The sequence below is a fragment of the Gastrolobium bilobum genome, unplaced genomic scaffold (genome assembly GCF_033153095.1).
Source record: "Gastrolobium bilobum isolate Gb01-03AN ecotype WA unplaced genomic scaffold, APGP_CSIRO_Gbil_v1 utg12771, whole genome shotgun sequence".
Lineage (NCBI taxonomy): Eukaryota > Viridiplantae > Streptophyta > Magnoliopsida > Fabales > Fabaceae > Gastrolobium > Gastrolobium bilobum.
In genome coordinates this window covers 77921-99792 of record NW_026896441.1, presented here as the reverse complement: position 1 = coordinate 99792, position 21872 = coordinate 77921, and the positions used below count along the sequence as shown (strand labels likewise).

Genomic DNA, 21872 nt, shown 5'->3' with positions numbered 1-21872 from the left:
TTCTAATTAGAGTTAGGATATTTTTACTATCCATTTTTTTATTACCACTTTAATTATCATTGAATTAGAGAAAAAGTTGAATGAAGAAAGAAAAAAAATAACTTTTGAATCCAATGGTAATTAAAGTGATAGTGTAGTAGAAAAAAGTGGTAGTACTAATATCCTACCTCTTCTAATTAATAACAAAACATAAAAAAATAATAAAGTGCTAGTGATTTGCAAATGCCACACACACAAAAAAAGTGTTTTGCATATTTCTTTCAAATCACTTTTTATTTTTTTGGTGAAAGTGTTTTGTGTTTTGATTATAAGGACATGTGATCAAATCCTGCTTTCACCTTTAAGCCTGGAAATATTTTCTATGATCAAGACCACCCAATTATTTTATTTGATGCTCCCTTTCATAATACCAATTTTTTTTTCTCCTGTTATTTTTTCTCTTTTTTATTTTTACTCTTTAACTAAGTAATTACCCAAAAAAATATGGGAAAATATTTTCTCATGTCGTAGGAGAGTGATTTTCTTCTACTAGCGATTCTTCGATTTTCGTATAATATTTTTTTTGCTTTTTTATTTTTTAATAAATGTGGGTCCCACATAAGATGTGTCTATGACATGAGAAAATTTTCTCCTACCACATGAAAAAATCAAAACCCATAAAATATTAGTACCGAAACATAATAAATGCTCTTCTTAAGCCCCAGAAAGTGGTAAGTGTCCCCGTTGGTGTGTGGTCTTCCACGTATTGTTATCATTATTAAAAATAAGTGTATTGACTATTGAATGGTTATCGGTCCCTTGGTTCAACTTCAAATATCTCATATGCATTATGTCTAGGAAAATAAATGCAACATATACAATAACAACATCCAATTTTCTTAAAAAAAAAATTATTTTTATTTTTTTGAGTAAAATTTCTTTTCGTTCCTAACAAAAAAATACGGTTTTCACTTCCCTTACAAAGAAAAAGTTAATTTTTGATCTCTCTACAATTCCAATTCTTTAAAAATATGATTCTCAAAAATTTAATAAAAATTTAATTTAGTTCCTAAAAAAAAATTAATATAAGTTTGTTTTTATAAAAAACGAAAGTATGGCCCATATTTTATTTTACTTTTGTTAGAGGCAAAAAATAAAATAAAAAAAATACTGTACTTTGTTTATTATTGCAACGAGAAGTTACACCAACACACATTCGCATTTATTAAAAATTTAAGACCACACAACTGTTGTTGGTGGCAAACTATTACAACAGAACAAATCAAGAAAAAACAATTCCCTACTCCTGGAGAAAAGAAGCCAAACGCTTGATAAACTTATTGGTATTCTCACAATCTGGATCAAACAAATGATAAACATGACCCTCATCTTTCTCTTCAAACAGTTCAAGTTTCCCTTGCCACCCACTCTTCTTCACAGCTTCATAATACCAAACCCCTCTATCCCTCAGTCTATCCTTTCCAGCAACACACACAATAATTCTACAACACCCAAGTCCACCCAAGCTAGGTGCCCCTGCTCCCACTGGATTCACCACGTGGTTATCAATCCCACCAGGAGCAGATGGGTACACCAAGTCCCAAATTGTGTAACAAAAGTTCTTTTCATGCTCTGTAACGGGTTCTGATCCAATTGGGCTTGAACTGTAAAAGTAAGGGTGAGATAAAATAGCACCTAATATTTTAACATCACCTGGTAAAGACTCGGTCCCCGCACGCATGGCTATGTTATGAGCAATATTACCACCAGCACTATCACCCCCTATGAAAATTCTATTGAAATCACCATGGTCAACGAGCCATGACTCTGTGTTGCTGGGGCTTTTGGTAGAATGGGAAGATACCCATTTGAGTGCAGCCCAACAATCATCATAACATGCAGGGAGTGAGTGCTCTGGTGCAAGTCTATACTCCACAGAAACCACTATAACGTTTGCATGGGGAACAAAGGTTCTGAAATGACCATGATATAACTGGGAGAAAGGGGATTCAATGAGGAAACCACCACCGTGAAAGTAGACCAAGATTGGGACTTTCTCAGCTTGACATTGTTCCTTGGAATTGGGTAAGTTTGGAAGGTAAAGGCGAGCTGAAATTGTGGGGTTGTGTGAGATGACAATGTCTTTGGATGAGAGTCCAGTTTGTGGTTCATTAAGCATTGGTGGCACAAATGGTGATTGTAATGGTCGTTCCAGAGTACCATCATTGAAGAACCGAATTAAAGTACCCATATCACTAACTATCTCTTTGATGATAGTGGTGGTGATGGTGGGTGGTGTTGTGGAAGCCATTTCAATTCAGGGCACAGAAAGAGTCCTTGAAAGCAAGAGAGTGAGGCTTGGTGATACAAGTTTAAATTTTTCGCGAGACTTTATATATAATAAATATGGCAAGAAATATGGCATCCACAATGACGTCCATGAAATCAATTTGAGAAATATGACATGACATCCACGATGACGTGGGTGAAATGAAGTTGGTGATTAACGAGAACAATTTCTCTTTTAATTACTAATTTTTTTTTCCTAAGAAGAGAATATTGATTTGAATTCATACGTTCTATATCTCTCTAATAAATTAGACCAAAACCACTCGCATTTTTTCTTTAAATAAAAATTGTTCAATCTTTTTTTTTTTTTTTTATCATTGTAACATGATTTGATAGTACTCTTTTCAATAACGCATTAAGAATCAATTTACAAGCATTGTTAGCATAGAAAAGAATATGCACATGCTTTAATAACTTTTTTATTTTCTCGAATAATTAAACGGATCGGTAAGCTGGTTGACCTATCATTTCCTAGTAAACGAAAAGGTGAAATGTTAAATTCTCTTAAAAATCTACTAAATCATCCAATTAATTGCCTAAGGCAATTTCTGTGAATATTAATCCATATGCATTATTAAATCCTCTTAATTTTCAGAATTAGAAAAGAAGACTAAAAAGACAAGTTTTAATAACTTTTAAAATATAAATACGCATACATATTTAACATTTTTTTTCATTTTTTAAAAGGGTTGAAATTCTTCTATTACTCATTTTCATATAAGTTTTATTTTTCTTCTTTTATTTATTTTCCTTTAAAACAATTTTTTTTTTTTTTCAATTCAGTAGTTCTTTTGTGGACAATTTTTCATTTTTAAATCCAGTTTGTATTTTTTTCCCTGAACAAAAGCAGGGGTATTTTTTTCGGGCTTTGCACTCCTTCCAGGAACAGATGAGAGGAGTTGTTTTTTTTTTTTTTTTTTGTGCGTTAAGAAGAGAATAGGCGAAAACAGCAAAATTCATAATTCGGTTAGTGACAGAACCGAAGTCCATCAATGAGTTCCACACAAAATGTTATGAGAAGTATTCTTAAAAACCCAAATAGCATGGTTTCGACATACCATGCGAAACAACTCCATGCACAAATTGTGAAGACCAAAGGATCATTTGACTCTGACAACGCGTGCATACTTTCACTCTACTCTAACCTCAAACTCTTAGATGAGTCACTTGTTCTCTTCCGTTCCCTTCACTCTCACTCTCACTCTCACTCTCACTCTTCTCCACCACCACCTCTTGCTTGGATTTCCATTATCAAATGCTACACTTCTCATGGCCTCTTCCATCATTCCTTGTCTTCCTTTAACGACATGCGCGCTTTCGGCATTTACCCTGATCGCCATGTCTTCCCCTCTGTTCTCAAAGCATCCACGCTTTTAAACGACTTGCGTTTTGGTCTGTCACTCCATGGATGCATCATTCGTCTTGGTTTGGATTTTGATTTATATACAGGTAATGCATTGATGAATATGTATTCGAAATTTCACGGTTTGGCTGAGATTTCTCACAATTATGTTTCTGCAAACAAGATGCTCGACGGATTTTCTCAACGAGAGGAAACAATGGCTACTGTGAAAATAGATAGTGTTAGGAAGGTTTTTGATTTGATGCCAATAAGGGATGTTGTTTCCTGGAACACTGTTATTGCCGGGAATGCTCAAAATGGGATGTATGGAGAGGCATTAACCATGGTTAAGGAGATGGGGAATGCCAACTTGAAGCCTGATTCCTTCACTTTGTCAAGCATTCTTCCCATTTTCGCTGAGCATGTTGATATTATTAAAGGAAAGGAAATTCATGGGTATGCTATCAGACATGGGCTTGATGTGGATGTTTTCATTGGAAGTAGCTTGATTGACATGTATGCAAAATGTACTCGAGTAGAACATTCAATTTGCGCATTTTACCTCTTACCTAAGCGAGATGCCATTTCATGGAACTCTATCATCGCAGGTTGCGTGCAGAATGGTAAATTTGATCGAGGGCTCAGCTTCTTTCGTCAGATGTTGAAGGAAAAAGTCAAACCAATGCATGTTTCCTTCTCGAGTGTCATACCAGCTTGTGCTCACTTGACGGCCTTAAATTTGGGGAAGCAGCTCCATGGATATATAATTAGACTTGGGTTTGATGATAACAAGTTTATAGCGAGCTCTCTGGTGGACATGTATGCCAAATGTGGTAACATTAAGATGGCTAGATATGTTTTTGACAGAATAGAGATGCGTGACATGGTATCATGGACTGCCATCATTATGGGATGTGCCATGCATGGGCATGCCCTTGATGCAGTCTCCTTGTTTGAGAAGATGCTAGTGGATGGAGTAGAGCCCTGCTATGTGGCATTTATGGCTGTTTTAACTGCCTGTAGTCATGCTGGGTTGGTAGATGAAGGTTGGAAGTATTTTAACAGCATGAAATGGGATTTTGGTATTGCTCCTGGCCTGGAGCATTGTGCTGCTGTTGCGGATCTGCTTGGTAGAGCTGGAAGATTGGAGGAAGCCTATGACTTTATTTCTAACATGGGAATACAACCAACAGGAAGTGTGTGGTCAACATTGTTGGCTGCTTGTAGGGCTCATAAGAATGTTGAATTAGCTGAAAAGGTTGTTGACAAGATACTTTTGGTTGACCCTGAAAACATGGGTGCTTATGTTTTAATGTCAAACATCTATTCTGCTGCCCGAAGATGGAATGATGCTGCAAAATTGAGAATCCACATGAGGAAAAAGGGCTTGAAGAAGACCCCAGCATGCAGCTGGATTGAGGTTGGAAACAAAGTACATACTTTTCTGGCTGGAGATAAATCACATCCATATTATGACAAAATAAACAAAGCATTATATATTTTATTGGAACAGATGGAGAAAGAAGGTTATGTCCTTGACACAAGTGAGGTGCTCCATGATGTTGACGAGGAACATAAACGTGATTTATTAAGCACCCACAGTGAGAGACTTGCTATAGCATTTGGCATCATTAGCACTACTGCTGGTACAACCATCCGTGTAATAAAGAATATTCGGGTGTGTGTGGACTGTCACACTGCAATTAAATTTATTGCAAAGATTGTTGGCAGAGAAATTGTTGTGAGAGATAATAGCCGGTTTCACCATTTCAAGAATGGGACTTGTTCATGTGGAGATTATTGGTGAAATAACAATACTCGAAATCCTATGTTTTTAGACCTAGCCACCAGGTTGTCAGTGGCAACTAAGCATGCCGACATTGTGGCTGCATACTAAACCGAGAGTTGGAATGAGTGTAGAAAGCACAAACTCTGAAAATCAGGCCAAGAAATGGGTTAGGAAATTGGCTGCGCTGCTGTAGGAAAGTCATCTAATCAAAAATTCCTTTTGGAGATGGAGTCTCTGTGCTCATAGCTTGGTGAAGAGAGGGCTTGGGATGCTGATTATACATTGTCCGATTTCATGTCAAGCATTTGAATTGAGTTCTGAGTGACTACCTTATGAACAGCACTTGGAGTGTTTGGTTACTTTTGCAACCTCCTGTTGGGTTCCGCGCACGGTCCTGTTGATGGGGTGTTATGTCTTTCATTACCTATTTGACCTCCTATATAATTCAACAAAATCTTAATGAACAGTTGTAAAAGATACACATTTGAGTTCTGATTGGTGTATCTTGCCAACTTCGGTTGTCTTTCTCTGTACCCATATATCAACATTGTAGATCGCAGGGAACTATTATTCTTCAAAGCTCAATGAACATGAATTATTTTGAGTTTAGGACTTTTTGGGTTATAATTTAGTAAGAAATAAGAATAAGTTCTTAGAGATTAAAAGAGCACTGAGGCTTATGATCAGTGCATAATGCTATTCAATTACTTTTGTAGCCTCTGATGGAAGTTAACATGTAGCCTTATCAAGTGTCTTGTCATCATATGTTTATTAACTCTTCTTAATTATCCTTTCTATTCATAAATGGATTCTTGGTGTCTGTAAAGATGACCTGGGATTTTCTTGTTTTTTCCATTTTTGCTTCCAGATGCTAAAGGACATCAATCTTCTCTGCCGGACACTACATAACATTTTTCAAATATCCTTTTGTCTGTAGTTATTGTACAACATTTATGCTTTGCTCTTTTTATGTTGTGTTATGTGAACGTCAGCAAGTCCATGTTTATAATATGACAATTAAGGGAAACAAAATATTTAGATTATATAATTGCCTGTTAGTTCTTCTTAATTAATTTGCAAAATAAGGATTTTTTTATTTATTTATTTTGCTGACAAGGATAAATTTCTCACTGCGAAAATCCACATGAGATAGCAGGATTCTGCTGATGGCAATTAGAACTCTGTCAAATTGCTAGCTTATGGATTTGGATTTTTCCAGCTTGAGAACATGACCTTGAACAGCCATGAGGCAGCTTATTTGTCTATACTTCTCAGCACAATTGAGAAGTTCTGGAAAACAAGTTGTTTTTAATCGTTATGTATTGTTGTCAACCAAAAAATTAAAAACTGAATTCAAATTTTCTATCCCTATATTATTTTTCTGAAGCTCCTGATAATGTGTTTTGTGATTTTTTTTAATAATGTTAATTACTGTGATGATTCCAGAGCATTTCCTTGATCCTAGTCCTTCATTGAGAAAGTCCAATTTCTCCCTTGTCTTAATCTGCATGAGGGCATCCCCGTAAATGCTTTCCAAAGTGCTCATGGTTTTGCTAGTTCTTCCATGTACCGATGCTGCCAGCTCTATGTGGTATCGTTCTGTATCATGCTGCTTGAGGGAGGGTATCTCATCCGGAGATATATGGGTCTCTCTAGGTTATGGAAGAAGCCTTCCTCATACTCTATGGTGCTCACTTTTGGTTGCACACTGCTATTTGACATTTTTTTTTGGTAGATTGCTATTTGATATATTATCTCTACTAGAAGCTCTTCAAAGGGTGGTTCCATCTGCAAATGCGCAGGGAAACCAACCTCTGCAGATTTAGTTGAACAGTGATGTTTTTTGCTCTGTTCTGCTCGTCCTTTCTTTTGGTTGAGTTTGGTTCTCCGTACTGACAACTCATCTGTTAATATGTCTCTTAAAATTGTGTACAAAAAAAAGCCTGAAATGATAACTGATTTTAATATTTCGAAATGGAGCACCTTATATATATATATATATATATATATATATATATATATATATATATATATATATATATATATATATATATATGAGTTTAGTGAATATCAAGTGACTTGATGTAAATTAGGTCCAGTGCACTATATTCTCCCGCGAGAATATAGTGCACAAAATTTTTTGCCTATGTTCTCCCGGGAGAACACCTGCAGAACACCATTGTAATATTTTTGCACTATATTCTCACGAGAGAATATAGTCAAAATTCACTCACTGGACAGTCCAGTGACTGAATTTTGAATTTTTCGTATATATATATATATATATATATATATATATATATATATATATATATATATTTTTTTTTATTTTTTTTTTGAAATTGTTAATATACTTTTCAATTATGTTGGTTTTTGTTTGGTCCCAGGCTATGTAGCACCGATACCGACACGGGACACGTGACACTCCGACACGTTAATTCTAAAAAATGTTATATTTCGACACGTTTTGATATTCAATAATATTTTTAATTTATGTAGTGTATATTATATTTAATATTCAATAATTTAAAAAAAATGAATCTAAACTTATAATATTCATAAATTTTGCAAAGAAACATAACATATCTCAAATATTTATATTAAACTCAATAAAATGATAATCGTAATCCAACGAATCTAGTAGTTGGAACAAAAAACTTAACGCAAATCAACCTTTGAACCTTTTTTTGTATTTCTATAACGCGTGTTGAAGTGTCGGGGAGTGTCAGAGTGTCCGAGAGTATAGGGAAGTGTCGGACACGACACGTTAGGATTTTTGAAGTGTCGGTGCTTCATAGGTCCTAAGTAGACCATGATTAGTGTAAAGATATACATTCAGAAATATTTATGAGAGATATTCAATTGGCTCAAGGCTAATGTACCAATCATTGCGCACAATCAATAAGTTTATAGCCGAGTTGTTGGTGTGTGTTTAGTGTTAGTAGAAAGAGTAATTAGGTTAAAAAATATGTACTTAAAAGGCTTCAACCCTTTATTTATAAGAGGGGTTACCTATAAGTTTAGAATCCTAATAGGAATGTGATTCCTATATCCTTTGTTATCTAAGATATTATTTGGATAAGTCTTATCCTTATTTGGATAAGTTGTTAAGATATAGATCTAGTCCATATAAGATGCATCTCTGTTTTTTTGTTTTGGGTATTAATATTGTTTCTTTAATTCAAACATTAAAGCGAAGAGATGTAACTTGCAGGTTTTTATGTGAGACACATCTAGCGGGTTCAAATTAAATGGGTAACTGGCATATCTATTTCAGTTTTTTTCATTCTATGCATTTTTTCTTTGTATACAATGATAAGTGTGACCATTTATATTCAAAGCGCGAAGTTTTGTGAAAGCAGCATTCTGGTCAGTAAACATTTCAAACGCCATTAGAGATTAGAAAACAAAAAGAATAAGGCTGGGTAATAATTGTGAAGCAACATTCTCAAAGGGTGATTAGTTTTCTGGTCTTCGGAACCCACAAAAAAATAGTTGATGCTTGAGCAAACCTTGTTGAGGATTTATGCAAGGCTCACGTCCTTCAATGAGGTGGAGTAGCGTTCTAGGAACTACAATAACTAATTAGGAGTCATAAGGCCTTTAGGGAAGGCTCTATTTGTACTATGTACCCTCATTTCTCTTCATTGTTTAATTTGGCTAGCAACCATTGTTTTGTAGGACTGGCGTTCATGAGTACAAACATTTGCACAAGTGCTTCCCCCTCTGCTTTTCTTCAAGTGTGTCAAATCTTAAGTAAATCATCTGGTAAGGATGTTTCCAAAATTCAGATATTATCACAATTCACAAGCTTCATTGACATAAAAAGAGCCACTCCAGTATCCAAAACAACTAGTATCATAGGCATTAAGAGCTTCGGGACTGGCCCATGGGCATTAAGCAAGGTTCATGGTGGAAAGACAAATATATATACAAGTTTATCAGATAGAAAACAAACATCTGAGGAGTTGAATAATTTACATTTACATGGAATATCACGAAAAATAATAATAATGAAATCACCTATGGAGAGCTCAACAAAGCCAACACTGTGTGTAACACCCCCAATACTACAGTGTGACAAAGAAAGCAAGCACATCTTTCACCACCATCTTTCCCATGACTAAAATAAAACTGTTTGCTCTGAAACACAGGCTAAACCCTGCACCAATCTCACTATTTCAGTAGTATCATCCAGATAGTACTTAGCCTTACTGGGCTTTTGACCAACAGTGCATGCAAATACTTCAGCCCTGGGTGCCATGGAAGGACCAGATATAGAACTAGTGATTACCTCAAACATATCTTCATCAGACCGGTCATCTCCTATACACAAAACAAAATCAGGTGAAATTTCCTTTCCTTGCATGGTGGAAAGTAGGCGTTCGGCCACAAGCCCCTTGCTCACGCCCTGCATGTGTATATATATGTATTAGAGGCTGTAGGTAAACTGTAAAATGGTTAAAATAGCTTGTCATTTCTCCAACACCACGAGAAAGAAGATTAGAAGTAAAAAATTAACAAGAATACCTTTAAAAGTGGTGTCTATATTGCTTTTTAACATTCTAAATATAAATGCACTCTCTATAAGGGCTTTTCCCCTAGTTTCCTTTCATATTCTTTCACATAACACATGAATAATTCTTAAGTTAGATTAAGTCGATGCAGGATTGGACTATCTTATAAACTTTCTTCTGTCAACAATTTTTTCACTCTTTGATATCCATGTTTCCTTTGATTTTAACTAAAACCCAAAATCTACTGACCTGATTCCATCTGATCTTTATTTTTGCCCTACCACATCTTTATTGATCCATCTGACCAAAGTGAAGGATTCTATTTTCATACTTTACTTAATATAACGAAAGTTTCCCAGGCTTGCCAGATTTTTAAGTCTGAAATTAGTTGATAAAAAAAATATAACTGACGACTTGTATCACCTAAGTTTAAAATCCAAGAGACAGAACGAATTTATCTCTAGGCTTTACAACTCATTCCACAAATGTTATACGCACCTGTGGTTTAACCTCCACAATATTCTGGCCACTCTTGACTGTTACTGGTTCATTTGCAAGCACACTTTCAAGATGATTAAGAAGTTCCTTAGCTTGGCATGATCCAAAATCTGGATCTGCATCCTCATAGCACCAAACAAGTACTGTCTCCTTATCTTCAATGGTGGATCCATCAGTTGTTTCAGTATACAGCCTCATTACAGGCTCTGCAATTTGTTTCCAACTACAGTCTATTGCAGGTCCACATGTTTCCCATTCTGCATCTCCCTTCAGTCTGAAACCATACATGTCAGGCATAAGCTATAACCTAACAAAAATACCACATCTTGAAAAGGTCATAAGCTGAAGAAATTTACCTTAAAAAGTAACCATGCTCAGCAGCAATTCCCAGATTTTCACAAGGAGAAAACCATTCAGCAAGTGTCTTTCGGCTTCTGGCACTGACAAGAAATACCGTATTGTTCTTATCTCTACACAAACTATTAAGCATTTTAATAGAATTACTGGATGGGCTCTTATCAATGGAAGCCTGTGGCATCAGTGTATCATCATAATCTAGAAGGATAGCTCTAGTCGTCGTCCGTTTGTAAGCTGAAACTATGTGCTCCATTGAGAGCTTCCTGAAGTTTGGATCAAGTGCTACAACTCTAAAACTTAATCCAAAACCAATTCCCCACCACCTTCGCCGTACATGATCACTACAAGTCCTTTCCAAATCTTGCAAGAAGCTACGAGCCCAGTACCCAACATCATGAGTACTAACATATCTGTAATGCTTCTCATGCCTAAGCTGTTTCTCTGAATCAGCCATTTCCAGGGCTGAGTCCATTGCATCTGCTACTGCATCAATATTCCATGGGTTCACTCTGATTGCTCCACTTAAAGATGGGGAACAGCCAATGAACTCAGAGACAACTAACATGCTTTTCTTTGGGGAGGAAGCTAGTCCCAATACTTTATCCAATTTTTCATTGCCTTGACGACTGATTATATATTCATATGGTATGAGATTCATTCCATCCCTGACTGCAGTCACTAGACAACACTCAGCAACAACATAGTAGGCAACTCTCTCATAAAAGCTTAGTGGCTCCTCAATCAGAATGACAGGATCATACCCAGGCTTCCCAAATGTTTCATTAATCCGTTTTACGGTTGCTTTCATCTCAGTTTGCACTTCCTTCACGTCTTTCCCTCGTCCCCTGGCAGGATTAGCTATCTGGACCAATACAACCTTTCCCAGACATTCAGGGTGCTGAATGAGAAGCTGCTCCATGGCCAATAGCTTCAAACTTATGCCCTTAAAAATATCCATGTCATCCACCCCAAGTAACATTGTCTTGCCTTGATCAGAAAACTGTCTAATGAGCTCAGAAACTTTTTCTTCAGTCTTTGGCAGGTCTAGAACTGATTGAAGCTGACCCATGTCTATGCCAACGGGAAGAATTTTGATACTAATGGTTCTACCATAATACTCAAGCCCAATATAACCCCGTTTGGATTCATATGTAAGACCAAGCATCCTACTACAACAGGAGAGAAAATGCCTTGCATAATCAAAAGTGTGGAAGCCAATCAAATCCGAATTCAAGAGGGCTCTCAAGAGCTCTTCCCTAATAGGCAATGTCTTGTATATTTCCGATGAAGGGAATGGGCTATGGAGGAAGAATCCAAGTTTCACTCGGTTAAATCTCTTCCTCAGGAAAGTTGGTAACACCATCAGATGATAATCATGTATCCACACATAATCATCTTCAGGGTTAATGACTTCCATAATCCTATCTGCAAATATCTTATTCACTGAGACATAAGCTTGCCACAGTGACCTATTAAACCTGCCACCAAGGCCCGGTGACAGAGGTAACATGTAATGAAACAGTGGCCATAACTGTTGCTTGCAAAAGCCATGATAGTACCTGGTAAACAGATCAGGTGGGAGAAAAGTTGGGACACATTTAAAGGACTCAAGTAGTATCTGTGAAACCTCATCTTGCTCATTTGGATGCACTTCTTCCTTAAGGCATCCAACATAAATGACCTCAATATCATCATCCCCAAATCCATCTTTGAGTTGGAGCAGAAGTGAATTTTCATCCCAACTGAAAAACCAATTCCTGTTACCATCTAGCTTCCTCTGAGCCCTTATAGGGAGCTGATTCCCCACTATTATGATCCTTTCTCGTTGGGCCGATGAAGAAGAGGGATCAGAGCACACACTCTTGTCAGGGTCATCATCAACATCAGATATCAACCCAGCCACAGTCATAATCCGCGGAATTCGCCTGTTCATGTTCCCAAATGATGGAGACTCACCAGAGGCCAGCTCCAGTAAATTTGAATACGACCTTGACACCATTCTTATAATCTCAAACTAGCACAACACTTGTTAAACAACGCTTACAAACACTAAATCCGCTTAACAAAAAAGTTCCAGTGACCAACCACCACTTATCATCTGACAAACAAGGTACCTAAACTCCCTTTAACCAAGACAAGTAAATCCAAAAATTAAAAGAAATAAAATGGCAGAAAAAAAAAAAAAAAAGAGTTTTTAGGCGACAAAATACTATCTTTGAGGTGCAGGTGGGTCAGTGATAAGCATAACCAGAGAGGGCTTCAGAAGTGGGAGCTGCAAAACTTGTTTGAAGATAAGGTTGGAGAAGTAGATGGAAGCAATGAATAGAGAAAGCATGTAGCTAGTTGTAATCCAGAAGATAAAAAGAGAACAGATGGGAAACAGCTAAGACAGGAAACAGCAACCAAACAATCCACTGGAGATTGTTGTCTTGAATGGACTGAACTTGTAAGTCAGAATCAGAGAGCTTAAAGAGTAGAGGTGAAAGAAAACAAATAAAACAAGAACCCAAATCGAATTAGCCAACAGTTTACAAAATTACCTGCTTTGTTGAGATTTCAATTCCATTTCTCATTTTGATTGGGTTGGTAGAAATTTAGGAATCCAAATAAAAACCATTGACGAAAAGAAAGAAAGAAAAAAAAAAAAACAGAAACTAATCCATATAGTTATCAAGAATATGGAAAAGGAAAAATAATATATTTTATTTTAACACAAATACAAAATTAAACCTTATATTATCTTTTGTAACTTTCTCACTGGTCACGATTGCTAGCTAGCCCCCCCACAAGTTGTCTCTCTCCACTGAGCTGAGACAGCATGAAACGGTGTGATATTTTTGGTAGCTCCCCTGTTTTAAAAAGGTCAACAACTATAAAAAAACACACACACACTCTCTCTTCTTTTTTTCATACCAAGTGAGAGAGAGATAATAATGTGATGAATTTTCTGCCGTTGATTTGAGTCAACAAATTAACTTTGATCAATGATATGCGGTGGTACAACCATCAAGTATGTGAGAAGCATCATATCATAGCTTAGAGTCCGGACTGAAACCTTATCCTTTGTCCTTTGGCAAGTTAGCCACATGCTGTTACTGGGACCCACTTGAGGCCTTGTCTGAAATTAGCTGTCAAGTTGCTATGATAGGACACTTGTCGATACGCTATTGGTCACCGAAGCTCTCGAAATGCTACGTGGCGAGTCGTTCGCGCTTCATCGACAACACCCAGCATAGAGATTCGTGTCACGGTTTGACCCATATATCCTATACCTCCGACAGGCACGACAATAGCCGTAATGTTCCGGTATAGGGAAAACACCGTAAGATTTTAGCGGTGCCGTATTAGAATTGTCCACGTTAGATAATAACACCAACGTGGAAGTCTATTATTGGTGGGTACGTAGGAGTGGATAAGCTCAGGGCAAAATCTCGGGCCGCGAGAATTTAGAAAAAGGAGACTTTAAATTTGAAGCTCGACCCATCATCATGAACAGCTGGACGTCACATTGACCTATACGCCATGTCACCAGAGGGGCCCACTACCCGCACACTCCTCCTAGAGGTAGCAATGACTTTTTTTTTTTTTTTGTTAACGCAAATAAAAAAAGAGTTAATATAACACGAGGTTATATTAGGGGAAAGAATTACTCGTACGACTATATTGTCTTTTTTCTAATCAATTCATCCATTAAAGAAAATATATCAGGGAAAGAATAACATGATAAGTTCGATTCGAGACGGATATATATCAGGGATAGTTTTCTTATGTTTTTATTTTCATAGCTCGAGCTCGGGATATTTAATTAAAGAAAATGAATTCATTATTATTTGAACTAATCTTGATATCACTTAAGCACTACTATAATAATAAACGTGTACTGACTTTAGCATAATCTCTCGTTTTTAAGTAACACAGTTTAATTTTATTAAAGTGAGAAAGATATAATCTTTATTATATGATATGATCACTTATCTAACTCATCCAAGATAGGATGGGCTAGGAAAAAAATTTTATGTCTGCACATTTAATGGTGGGGATTCGGGGCAGCGCCTCCTTTTTTTTGTAATCAATCGTCTCTTTTTATAAAAATGAAAAAAGGAAACAAAGGATAAAGAGAGCATGAGAATGAGTACGTGACAGGGGAGAAAGAATAAGTTTTCTTTCTAATCAATTTGCGTTGCTACCTTATTTTAATCATCTCCGTACGTTGCTACGTTTCTAACTAATATAAGAATAAGTATCGTTTTTGGTCCCTAACAAAAAATTTGTTTCACACTTTAGTCTATTATAAAAAAATTAGTCACCAGATCCATATGAAATTCAAAGTGGGCTCATTTTGATCTTTTCGAGGGACTAATGTAGGTCTTTTTTGAATTTACGAGGGACCACAATTTTAACTAAATTGATCAACTTTAAAATTTTTAGGGACCTCGAGAATAATTTTTTTTTTACAAGAGACTAAAATGAGAATCATATTTTTTGTTAGGGACTTAAAAGGGTATTTACTCTTAATATATATATATATATATATATATATATATATATTGAACCAAGAGACAAATAAACACCAACCAAAAATATGAAGAAAAAAATGAATTAAATTTTTTTATGACCGCACTTGCGGGCATTTGCCCGCAAGTGGGTTCGCCACTGGGATGGACTAAACTATATACGGTTGAAGGTTGAAGATTGTGGGCCTTTAGGTTGTAGCAAGTCAGTTTGATACTATGGTGGAATGGACTTCTCCTTGAAATGTTTGTGTTGTAGCTTAGGCGCAATGAAAGAAACTGGGGATGATACATGCAAAGACACTCTGATGCTCAAGTCAGTAACAATGCAAGGTGTATATTGTTTAACAAAGAGACATGATTGTACCCTCTGTATTTATAATATGCTTGTGTCGTCCTTTATAGGCGGCATCTTTTTTTTATTAGTGATTTAGGTGGCTGCCCTCTTGTCATAGTTGGTATCCTTCAAGGTTATTCCTGGATGAACAAGTCTAGATGCTTAAAGTAGTGGCAAGCTTGAGCTGTCTCATCTATATTGGTTCTTATGTGCGGTGGACTTTATAGAATCTCTATGTTCTTCCTTAGTCTTTAAGTTTTGTCTCACGACTTAGTATGATAGCTTGTGCAATGAGTCTGATCTGCGCAATAAGAGTAGTCCGCACAACGAGCACATTGCGCTCACGGTCTTTGAGTCCCTCATAGGCCTCTAACTATTGGCTAAATTTTATTAATTTTGTTTAAAAAATAGTTCTTTTTTCTCTCCAATTAAATTACATTTTATTATTAAAAATCTAAAATTTAATATTATATACATTGTATAAATTGTGTGACTTTTCATTTTTTTTTAAGTTGATGTGAGACTATAAGATAATGATGTTCGAGTAACATTTTTATTATAATCATATATTTATAATTGAAGGATTTAAAATTTTATTGGATATCCAACATCATACACCTAGTATAGCAACTAGTACTATTATAAATAATAACCTAGTTCGGTCTTAGAGTATCTTAGGTTGACTTAGTATATATATATATATATATTTTTTTATACTACTCATAATACATAATAATCATTTTTCTCTCCTCAACTTATTTCATCCCATTTTATTGGTTAACAGACATTTTGAAAGATTTTATTTTATATTATGTTGTTTAGATATACATTGAATTTACGAATATTCGTGATATTATTAGTGTTGTTGATTGTATATTATGTTTGAATAAATTTTTGTTTTCTTATTTTCTTTTAACAGGCTAAATCAAACTTTTGTTTTTTATAAATAAGTTATGTCACGTGCCGATAATTATATTCATAATAGATAATAGTTTAGGTCAGACTGACACATTTAAACACATGTTTAACTTTTTAAGACCAAAGCTTGATTCGACTCCCCACGTTTACACCCTTATGAGTGTGTGAATAAATTGATTTATTGTATTTTTTATCCCAGTTATTTAAAATATAAAATATGGAATTACATCAAAATTAACCATATTTATCCCAACCTTGTCCTTATCACCTCTTTATAATATTTTGTACAAATTATTAGATAATATTTTGATTTTTTTTTAAATTTTAAACTATATGTAGAATAAGTTTATGAATTATCTATTTATTTGAGGATATATTTCATTACTACTATCACATAATAGTTTTAATTTTATTTTTTTTGTTATATAATTTTTACTTAATTTAATTTTATGCTTAGAATTTTATTTAAAAACATTAAATGATAAACATACCCAAGCATTTTGTTAATGAGTACATCATTAAAAAAACCATGTTAGTTATAAACTCGTCATTAATTAAAATTAACATACATGCATTCCACATGATACATGTTTATCCGAAACACATGAAGGACCAACGAGCCGGCAATTTCAGACTTAACGTTGTCAATTGTGGTAGATAAGGTTTTATGTAAGACTACAAAATAATAAAAAGCTGAATTGAATTATGAATTAAACTGAACTGCTCTTTGAATAATCAGTTTTTAAAAATCAGTTTATGAACCGAACCGATTTTTAAAGAATCAATTCAAAAACCGAATTGATTTTTAGAACCGGTTTAAAAATCAAAAATTTTCGAACCGAACCGAACCATTTTCAAACCGAACTAAATTGATTTTTATAATTTTATTTTTTATTTTTTTTATTTTTTTCTTTTCAAAAAAGGGTCGACCCAAACCGAACCGAACCAGTTTTGAACCGAACCGAATCACTTTGAACCGAATCATTTAAACTAATTCGATTTGATTTTTCAAAAAATTCAATTCGGTTCGATTCATGTACACCCCTAGTTCTATGTCTGCTTTTTTTTATTTTTCTATTAACTTTACCCGATGTAGATAAACATTATAGTGTTTGATTGTGATATAGGGTGGCCATATGTGAGAGATGATGCTTCATCAAGAGTGGAAATTCTCTCTAGCAATTGGATTGAGGAATTGGACGGTTGGGGAGGAGCATTATGAGATTTCAGCAGTGAGTGGGGTTGGCATTAGAGGAAGAAGACAAGACTGGAGTCAGATAGAGAATGATCATAGCGTGAAAAAAAAAAAAAAAAACAATTGTTTACATTCAGGTTACTTAAAGAGAAAAATAAATATAAAAATATTAAATAAATGAGATTCTGTTAAAATTTATGAAACTACTTAGAATTGTATCTAAGTATATTGAAAATTCATTACGCACAAAGCTTCTCTCGATCAATTTTGAAAATGAAAACATTACATAGAACTAAGGGTATAAGTCAACTAGATTAGGTTAGATTTTAATTTAAATAGGTCAAGTCTCTATGAAATTTTTTATGATTGGCCTGGTCTTTTAATCTATGTAAGCCTAGATATAAATTTAGTCTGACATGTATTTAAAAAATAAAAACTTTTGATTTGCCTAGACCTGTTAGTATGTTTAAGCATATTAAACATTCAATAATTAAAATAATATTACTATATTATTTAAAATTATTAAAATAATAATTTTATTTAATATAAATAATATGATATAGGCTGACCTGTAGGCTTATAGGTCCGACATGTACAAAAAAGCTCATAACCTGCTTCCTAAATAATTTTTTTAAAAGCCTAGGCCTATTATATTTAACTAATCTGACCTAATATAAACAAATCATAAATTCCTGTAAGCCGGCTTACCCATTTAAAACCTTACATTGAACCGAATCATCAAATTTGGATTGACATTTCCTGTCACTGCTAGCTCAAAAAAATCTACTTCAACAGTTTCAACGCTTTGCTTTATTCCTTACGAGAAAAGTGTATCATTTTAAATGATGTAAAGTTACCTCATTTTAAGTAGAGAAAGAGATAGATAAAAGAGTAAAGATGATGGACAAAAAAATATAAAGGTGTGAGTCTCACCTCTTTGTAATAGTGAAATGACATAAATTGATCATTTAAAAGGACAAATATTTTTCTCATTCTTTATAAGTGTATTTTCCAACATCTTTTTAAAGATTTTCATAAAGTAATATATATAATGTGGAATATAATTAACTTATAGGAGAATTACTGACTCAAAAACATATAGGACCTACTTAATAAAATAAAATAAGATTGTTATAACATTTTATGATGTCTATTAGAAGACTTATTTTTCTCCTGCAACATAAGAAAAACTTAGCCCGTATGTATAAATACTCTATCAAAAAAATATTTCTGCAATTAATGCAGACAAGTTATCTGCATTTACTTCTAAAATGATGTCGTTTTGGAATTGAAAAATAAAAAAATTATAATTATAAAGACTATAATAATTCAGAAATAAATTAAAATTACAAAAATATCATAATTTTCATCCCAAAACAACGTCATATTAAACTTACCGCAGATAACTTATCTGCGGTAACTGAAAAAAAAAAAAACGAACTCATATTCTATTAGTTCATTATTATGGGATGCTTAATTTGTCGGTTTACTTTACCCAACAGCTATTCGCCTATTCCTTTATTTTTTATTTTTAACGAAGTCTTCTCATATATTTTCGTTGTGACTTTGAGAGTAATTAATCTTTGCTTAGCTATTAAGTTTGTTTCGTTTTACAAGTATTTTTCTAGATGCTTATATCTTATAACATTACAAGAGTTTCTTAATCTTTAGATTTAAACTTACTTTTCATTTACAGGATTTACCTTTTTCTTTAAGCATATAGTGATTTTCTATTGAACATTTGACTTTATGGTTCATTATATCTAGCGTGTATTAAATTAGGTATTTACAAGAGATACACTTCTATCGTGGCCTATCCAATTCTACAAATGTTATTATCAAGTTTTGTCCCTCTATATAGTTGAAAATGTTACATTAATGTGAAGATAATATAAAATACGAGGTTAAATCAGTAGAATTGTTCTATGATATGATGAAAATTTTATGAGATAAGATAAGATTGTAACTCATAGGTTGGACATGTGTTCGATTTCCGCTGAATGCATTCTTGGGGAGGGGGCTGAACATTTAGCCATCACTGTTCCCCCGCACTCCGGATTAGTCCCATAGCCGGCTCAAAGAGTCGAAGCTCGTGGGGATACCGGAAGGAGCCAACTCATCTCAAAGAGATAATTAGGGTTGGGTAACTCAAAAAAAAAAAAGATGGTAACTCATATATCTCCATCGTATACAAAAGATTATTTTATTTATAAACTTATCATGATGCACAATATATTTTACTTCAGTGCAACATATTTAAATTGAGTGTAATTCAATTACGTGGGCAAACAATAACGTAATTGAATTGGGAATAATCAGATTTTGGAACCATCGTTGTTAAAATCAGGTTATGTATAAAAATCTTTAATATTGACTTTTTTCACGGAACTAATGAGACGTAAAAAAAATACCACCATCTTCAACAAGGAAATATCTATCAAAACACTCTTGATTTTTCCATGGAAATTTTGCAATTATCTATCAAAACACTTTTGACTAAATCCTTTGTTGGAACTTTGCGACTGAATCTGCAGAATTGGCTTAGACTCATTGTTAGGACAAAACTTTCCATGATCAATTACCAAGATTCAAAATATGTAAAAGAAACAGCCAATTTTCTTATGTAGAATTATTCATTCTTATGATAAAATGAAAGGCGAAATTTGTTTGGTTGTAAATTCGGTTGATTGGACTGTTTTTGACGGAAATATGATCAATATTAAGGAAATATATATGTCAATCGATGATCTTAATTTTTCTAGTAATGTATGGAAATATGATTTAATGGAATAAGTAGCATATATTTTGACGAAAATATGATCAATATTAAGGAAATATGTCAATCGATGATCTTAATTTTTCTAGTAATGTATGGAAATAAGATTTAATGGAATACGTAGCATATATATATATATATATATATATATATATATATATATATATATAAGTATAAGAATAATATATCTTACACCCAATCTTAACCATTGAATTCTGTCTATCAAACGACTATAATTTATTGAATCATTCTCATTAATTAATTATTAATTCTCAATAAATTATAACTGTCAAATATCAAAAATTAATGGTTAAGATTGAGTGTCAGATTTATTTATTTTTTACACCAGCGTAAGAAGATCTTGCCATATATATATATAAGATAGGATCATTTGACGCCAAATCCTATCTGTTAATTTTTGTCAATCAACTATTATCATTTATTGAAAATTAATAATTAATTAATAAATTTGATTGACGAAAATCAACTGTAAGACCTACCAAATTGCAAACTAAACACTACAAGAAAAATTGTATACTGCGACGGAATATCTGAGGTGGTCTTGAGAGAACTGCCTCCAAATTATTTTCAGAGGCGGTTACGCAGGCGTCCTAGTAAACCGACTGAAAATCAGGATATTACTCAGGCGGTTCCTTTGTAACCGCCTGCATTCGTTGAAGACAGAGGCGGTTGTTCTAGTAAACCGACTGAAAATCAGGATATTTCTTAGGCGGTTCCTTTGTAACCGCCTGCATTCGTTGAAGACAGAGGCGGTTTGGCAGGCGTTTATTTTCGATTGCATCCCGCCTCAATATATCAAGAATCGAAAAAAAACAAAAAAAATTTGTGTAGCAGGAATCGAACCTGCACCATCCTCGTTGAGAGACTTCATGAAACCACTGATCCAACTAGAAATCGTAAGCAAGTAATGCAAAATTGACGTGTTATTTAAAAAGTTTTTCTTTCATTTTCATTAGGCGAGCTCGATTCCCTCCTTGTGAAAAATGAGAGTAACTTTTTGTGTCTTTCCTTTCAGTTTCATTAGGGTTTAGGTCCTTTTTTTAACCTTTTGTGTCTAACTTTCTCTTGAAGTTGAGAGCTCCCTTTTTACCGTTTGTAAATTTCTCTCTGTGGTCACCGGTGGTGAAGGACGTCAAGGTCACTGGTGGTGTTCCCAACAGTATATATTTTCAAGACATTCTCACGGTAGCTCTCAAAGGTCACCGGTGGTGAAGGGCTTGGTACTCAGGCACGGTTTTCCCAAAACCCAGGTGCCTAATGATTCGTTTTCATTTAATTGTTTT

At 34.3% G+C, this 21872-nt stretch overlaps 3 protein-coding genes across 5 annotated transcripts; 1 reads left to right on the top strand and 2 right to left on the bottom strand.

Moving 5' to 3' along the window:
- Nucleotides 1–1279: 1279 nt before the first annotated feature.
- On the bottom strand, nt 1280–2290 carry LOC133299767 (2-hydroxyisoflavanone dehydratase-like). The gene has a single exon (XM_061499253.1). It carries the CDS (start codon nt 2288–2290, stop codon nt 1280–1282), a length of 1011 nt encoding a protein of 336 aa, XP_061355237.1.
- Nucleotides 2291–3320: 1030 nt separating this feature from the next.
- Nucleotides 3321–6064, top strand: LOC133299748 (putative pentatricopeptide repeat-containing protein At3g23330). The gene has a single exon (XM_061499234.1). It carries the CDS (start codon nt 3321–3323, stop codon nt 5475–5477), a length of 2157 nt encoding a protein of 718 aa, XP_061355218.1. The 3' UTR covers nt 5478–6064.
- A 3208-nt stretch (nt 6065–9272) lies between these two features.
- Nucleotides 9273–13540, bottom strand: LOC133299747 (alpha,alpha-trehalose-phosphate synthase [UDP-forming] 6-like). Of its 3 annotated transcripts, none has more exons than XM_061499233.1 (4): nt 12072–13540; nt 10831–11957; nt 10475–10748; nt 9273–9870 (listed from the first exon to the last, which is right to left on the bottom strand). In XM_061499233.1, the coding sequence occupies exons 1-4, from the start codon at nt 12828–12830 to the stop codon at nt 9583–9585; spliced, it is 2448 nt and encodes an 815-aa protein (XP_061355217.1). In that variant the 5' UTR covers nt 12831–13540; the 3' UTR covers nt 9273–9582. The 3 variants fall into 3 exon arrangements, with proteins under 3 accessions (XP_061355217.1, XP_061355216.1, XP_061355215.1); XM_061499232.1 differs by having other exon boundaries at nt 10831–12954; nt 13372–13387; XM_061499231.1 differs by having other exon boundaries at nt 10831–13539.
- Between the last annotated feature and the right edge of the window lie 8332 nt (nt 13541–21872).